Here is a 6,476-nt window from a genome sequence, read left to right as displayed (position 1 = left end):
TGTGTAGTGGCAGGGAGCTGATCCCTCCCTCCCACCCCCAAACAAGCCACCTGCAACCCTGTCCCGCTCCCTACTAGGGCCCTGCGGGTCCCAAGGCCCAAATACCGCCCACTGGGCAGCAGCTCCAACCATCCCCAACTCCCTCCTTCCCTCACCATGGGGGCCTCAATCTCCCCCCCCACCTCCCACTTACCCACAGGAGCTGCTCTCCAGGCTGCCTGGTGACTGCGTGTATATACATGTACATGGCGTCCCCTGCCTGACCACCCTCCTCCTACTCCCTCCCAGCCCCTTGCAGGCTGGAACTCTGCCAGCCTGCAGGGAGATCTTTGCAAAACTGCAAAATCCACGGGGTTCTCTGGTAAAATAAGAAATCCATGTTTTCCTCTGGTAAAAAGGAAAATCCATGGTTTTCTCTGTTTTTCTGCAGGAAACGGAAAACCCAGATCCCTGGTCACCACCCCCATTGCCATTGATGGCAAAATGTGACAAAGCCCCAGGTATCCCCACCAGAATATATCAGCCAGCAATAGACACAAGCAGTGCAAACAAACAAGTTTGTTCACATAGCACTGAACACCAGATGGGCTGGGGTGGGAAAAAAGCCCCACCATAGGACCTAGACCTCGGGTCCCTGAAGAAAGAAGACCCACCCAAATATGAGTAGGTTCTTCTCTACACGGAAGCACTCAGCCCGTAGGTAACGTCGTGTCTTCTCATTGAAGCGCCGTGAACGTGTGGGCCGCTCATCAGAGTCACTGTCCAACTCAGAGAACTCCATCAGCTCATCTTCCTCAAAGGAATTGTAGTGTTTGGTCTGCTTGCGGACACGGGGCCTGTCAATTACTAAACTCTCCTGCAGAGGGAGACAGAGAGAGAGAGAAGCCATTCACCCAGGACCACCCAGAAGCTCTTTCCCTCACACAAAGCTGCTTTTGCCAACACCTCCTACCCCCACCGTTAACAGACATCATGGACATGTTCTCACCCCATACTCTCCTCTGACTGTATCAACGCTTAGCACCGACACACACACCCAATGTCTGGCTATCTGATCTGCAGGCCCAGATGGGCAGTAAAATGCTCAGCCACTATGATTCCTATTTGAAAGTTAATGTGAGGGGGGAAAAAAAGTTTGCTTCTCTCTCTCTCTCTCTCTCTGTGTTTCAGGCAATTATTTGCAAACACAAAATTGTGCCTGATAAACCTCAAGTTGAAAATCAGGTCCTCTAGCTACAAATTACTTTCAATACTTTCAATATGCAGCTGATTCATCTTTATATCTCATCTCTCCACCCCTATCCCTTTCTTACAGAATGAGGTGTTGGAAGCTAGCAGAAATTACTTGTAGAGGAGGTGGAGGTGAAGCTGCAATTTAAACATCAGCTAAAAGGAGGGTGCATGAAGGTATAAGATAAAGCAGCATGTACACCCACCCCACTATATTCATGTAGCTTGCCACTGTACTAGTGACTTGTTTGCTAAATCCCATCTACCTCCACAGTCACTCAATATAGTCAGAGTTACACAGACATGCAGAGGTGTATAAGTGCCTTTTTTCTGTTTGGAGAGTTACTGTAAAATGCTGTCCAGTAAGCCTCTCATGTGTTGCTATTTAAGTCCATCTGCTGTCGCTACGTTGCATGGAACTTTGGAAACCATAATCCTTAGGGAATATATTGAAGCAGGCTGCTCTTGGAAGTCTGCTCTTGTCAAAGGAAGCTAGAATGGAAAGGCACAACTGGTTCAGTTAAATATACAAGCCCAGCAGGACAAGCTCTAGGACACAATTAAAAGGAGGGACCTCATCTGTTCACTCTTTCTTCCAGATGGATGATGAGTTGCCACCTCCTTTTCCCCTCAACTCAGTCCTAGTTTTTGTTTTCTTCTAGGAAGATCTTTCAGAGTGGATGAAGCAAGCAGTTGCAGGGAGAAGGAGTTGAGGCAGAGAACGCTGCTTGTGGCTAGATGTTCCCAAAAGGCATGCTAAAGCTGTTCTACCAGACTGTCATCCAGTTTACTGATAGGGAAAGAAAGCCAAGGAGAGGACAGGTCTGGAAATACCCTGGAAAACATTAGCTGCCTTTACAAACAATGAATTTACAGGTTTGGGCAGCTCTAAAACATTCCACCCACCCATCAATGGACAACATTAGGGCAGGGGTCAGCAACCATTCACTACCTGTGGCCCAAATTAACACAGCTTGATCCTGAGGCAGGCTGAGGAGAAAGGAAGCAGGTAGGCAGTAGGTGGGCAGGATGACCCTCAAGCAGGGATAGTCCAGCCATTCACCTTTCTCCACCACTCCCCTCAGGATAATCTGGTGCCTGGAGTGGTTCTTCCCAAGAGCTGGAGAGCAGGGTCCAGCTTCCAAGGAGAAGAATTTGGGTGCACTGAACCCTAGCTTCTCTTCTCTACATGCCCTGGGCTGATCTGGTGTCTGCATCATAATGGACAATTGTAGGTTGATCTGATGGCCAGGCAGGACTTTGAAAAAATTTCTACTTGGACAACAGGCTAACCTCCCTGGATGTCTTGCAGCAACACATCGCTCGCCCTGCCTGGCATACTACTTGCCACCAGGCTGCTCCTGCCCCACTGCCCCTTCTCAGGTCCCAGCCTGCCTCCCACTTTTGACCACCCACCCAAACTCCCAGCCACTTCTTCTGTCTCAGGGCACTGCAGGCCCAGTCCTGACCCCCTATTGCCTTCCCTCTCCCCAACTGTGGTCTTGCCAGTTCCTGCTCATGCTGCATGATGGTGGTCCCAGATGCCATGGGCACAATCCTCACTACCTGCCAGAAGGTAGATAAAATCAATTCACAGGTCAGATTTGGTCTGTGGGCTGTAGGCTGCCAACTTCTGCACTAGGATATTTCACTCAATCTGATAGCATGAAAGGATCTCTAGACTTTACAATCTGAATATTTCTCATTGCAAAATGGAACGGCTAGCCAATTTCACTGCCAGGTCCTCATATGCCAGCCCAACACAATGAAGATGGCATTACGAATACAACAGGAAGATATCCAACAAGTGTTTTCCCTTTTTTAAAATCACAGAAATCTCCATCTTTGGAGTCTTTTAAGACGTGGGTAGACAAAGCCTTGGCTGGCATAATATACAGGCATACCTCATTTTATTGCGCTTCGCTTTATTGCGCTTCGCAGATATTGCGGTTTTTACAAATTGGAGGTTTGTGGGAACCCTGCGTCAAGCAAGTCTATCGGTGCCATTTTTCCAACAGCATTTGCTCACTTCACAATTAAGGTATGTACATTGTTTTTTTAGACATAATGCTATTGCACACTTAATAGACTAGAGTGTAGTGTAAACATAACTTTTATATGCATTGGGAAACCAAAAAATTCGCGTGAGTTGCTTTATTGCGATATTCGCTTTATTGCAGTGGTCTGGAACCGAACCCGCAATATCTCCAAGGTATGCCTGTAGTTGGGGATGGTCCTGCTTTGAGTAGGGGTTTGAACTAGCTGACCTCCTGAGGTCCCTTCCAACCCTATTGTTTAATGCTTTATGAAATACCTCTGCTGTCTTATTGACAATATCTCTATTGATATTCAGTTGAAATGGGTTTGTTTTGTAATGAACAAGGTCTGACTGCTGGGCCTGTCCCAGTGCCAGCTCTGAATTAACACTCTAGAAGCAGGGGTTGGCAACCTTTAATAACAGAACACTCTTGCATCCATCTACTAGAATCTCCACTTAAATTCACCACTGAATGCTTCAAATTCCTACTGACAATGGGATGGGGAGTGCTGAATTTGGCAGTGAGGGTAAGCGGAGGCTGTAGTAGTAGGGTGGGAGAGCAGAAAGCAGAGGGGTGGGGCAGCAGCAGGTGGCTTAGGTGCTGTGGAGGTGACTGGGGCACATACCACAGGAATGCATAGTGCAGGGCAGAGGAGACACTACTGCTACATATCATCAATCTCTTCCTGTTGGGTGTCACTGTGGATAGTCCATATGTTGCCAACCACTGCCTTGGAAAATGCAAAGCCAGACAGAGGGCACACATATCCAGCAGGTTTTATAGGATACCATCTAGCAGTTCCTTGGGTAATTGCCAACAGGTAATTTCAGCCACTGATTTTCACAGGATGTGATATGTCAGCAGCTAAAGGAGTCATCTCCACTCTACACTTCCATGGAGATGAAGAATCAGACTAACTACTCCAACCCAGGTATAGGTGAGGCTAGCTCCAATTCTCTTTCCCTGCAGAACTAACTACTCAGCAGAGCTGAAAAATCAGTCAAGAGGAAGGCATTGTGAAACAGTTTCATTCACCTGAGGATGCACTGTGTTGCCAAAAGTGCCATAAAAATGCAGCCCACAGACAACTTGCAGAGGGCAGACAGCTCCAGACTATTGAGATTTAGTACTAGAATGCCAATAAAAACAAACTAGCTCCCCCATACACAGCAGTATTTCATAGGACCAGGCTGAGCAAAATGAGTTACCTCAATTTACAAACAAACCAAGAGAAAAAAGCAGTTTTTCCTGTTGTCTTCCCATGCCCGTAGCACAACACTGTCCCATTCACAAGGGAGGGATATGTGTTGCTTTCTGTCAGCATGTAAGTGCCCCCTAGCTGCAACAGGCTCCATAACAGAGCAATTCACTACAGCATGCTCTGATGGCAGACAACTCCAGCCATGCCAAAAGGCAATGGGGGCTGAGGAGAGGAAAAGGACAGGAAGAGAGAAACTTTCACAAATACACCCAAAAAGCAAGAATATTTACCAGAACACAAGATGACCCTGAATGCAAAATGACCCCCTCAAAAATTTAATTCTACACATCAAGAATTTATAAATTTATTATAATTTTCCATGTATGGAATCTAATTATTGGAGGATCATTTTAAATTTCACTCCCACTACTGCAGGTGGTGGTGGGAGGTGATGAAGGGGCCAAAAAAAGGAGCAGGTGGTAGGGAACAGACAGTGGGGGAGGCACTAGAAGGGCAAGTGGTAGGGCAGGTGAGGGGGCAATAATGGGGCAGGCAGTGCAGGGCAGTGGGGGCAAGTGGCAGGGGGCAGGCAGTGTGGAGGTAGTGGGGGCAGGCAGTGAGAGAGGCAACTTGCCTCCTGCTGACTGTCTCTCCCCACTTACCCCCCATCCTGCAGCCTCATGCTGCCCCGATTCCCCTGTCTCTGTGTCCCCGCCCCCCCCCCCGACTTCTGCCATCTGCAGCCTCAGGTCCCTGCCCCTCCTTTCCTCCCGTCTCCCCCTTCCCTCCCCCACAAAGTCTTTCTCCCCCCACCTGTCCCGCCACTCCCACCCCTTACTTTTGCTCCACACCAGCAGGCTCCATTCCTGCTGCAGCCTAGAGCAAAGGTGCTGCAGAGAGGGAGAGAGAAGCAGTGCTGGGAGGGGAGTGGGGAGAGGAAGAAGCAGTGGGGGGAATACTGAGGGCTCTGGTGGAAGGGTGGCAGATGTGAAGAGGCAGCAGAGGGCAGGTAACTAAGGTTGGGACTCAGAGTTGCAGCAGCTGCCTGCCCCTGCCCCACAAAGGTTCTCATTACTGATCCCTGACCCCCTTAATTCCCAGAAAAACATTTTTCTTGTTTGTAGAACACATGTAAGGGAGCTCCCACTGGCTCCCATGTAACAAAGCTAATCTGAAAAGCTTCTTCTCCTGAGGGTCTGAAGGGTCTGTTCACAAGGTCTGCAGAATCAAAGGAAGCTGCTGCAGGGGGAAATGGAACAGGCAGAACAGAGGAGAAAAAACAAAGAATCACTCTGACCAGAGAAGACTTTGGTTAGTAGATCTCAGAAATCAGAGCTTTAAAATCCTCTATGGAAGCACAATTTGATAACATCAAAGCAGAGATGAAAGAAACTGGGGGCAGGGTCACAGATATGGAGACAGAAGTGGAAGAAAACCTGCAATCACCAGCATTGGCAACATGTATGGCTTGGTGATTGGCCACTGGGGGACACCCCCAGTCAGTGCTTGGTTGCAGGGCAACCCACCCTGGTCGGCAATTGGCGGCAGGGCTCCACCCCCATCAGCGATCTGGTGCCCCCCACCCCAGACTCAGGAGGCACCAGTCGCCCAGGATCAGCAGTAAATCTAAAAAACAGAATTAAGATGATTGAAAAGAAAATAAAACTAAGTACATAGATAATTGTGAAGAAGAAATAGAGGAAGATACATAAACTGTATAGAAGAAATAACATTAGAACAAGATGGTTTCTAGTAGGTAAAAAAAAGGGAGAGCCAGCTGGTAGGGGTGCACCGATAAAGATTTTTTGGGCCAATACCAATGACCAATTATTGACCAGAGATATCAGCCGATACTGATCCGATTGCTGATATGCAGCCTGGCAGCTAGCTTGGAGAGCAGTGTCTGGCTGGTAAGTCTATAGCGGAGAAGGGGTGTGGGGGAGGTAAGGGCATGGGGTGGGGGCAGACTGAGGCATCCACAATGAGGGAGGGAGTGGGGCTGGGGT

General features: G+C 48.5%; 1 protein-coding gene across 4 annotated transcripts in view; it reads right to left on the bottom strand.

Moving 5' to 3' along the window:
* CHD6 (chromodomain helicase DNA binding protein 6) overlaps positions 1 to 6,476 on the bottom strand; it is a 183,262-nt gene that overhangs the window by 82,556 nt on the left and 94,230 nt on the right. For all 4 annotated transcript variants that reach the window (XM_019550743.1, XM_019550740.1, XM_019550741.1 and 1 more), the window contains one exon: positions 654 to 856. In XM_019550743.1, coding sequence (XP_019406288.1) covers positions 654 to 856 — 203 coding nt within the window. The remainder of the gene's footprint in view (positions 1 to 653; positions 857 to 6,476) is intronic.

Source organism: Crocodylus porosus, unplaced genomic scaffold (genome assembly GCF_001723895.1).
Source record: "Crocodylus porosus isolate Cpor-Errol unplaced genomic scaffold, CroPor_comp1, whole genome shotgun sequence".
In the NCBI taxonomy this organism is placed as follows: domain Eukaryota; kingdom Metazoa; phylum Chordata; order Crocodylia; family Crocodylidae; genus Crocodylus; species Crocodylus porosus.
The sequence above is the reverse complement of the archived record's forward strand: the minus strand, read 5'-3'. Positions and strand labels throughout refer to the sequence as shown.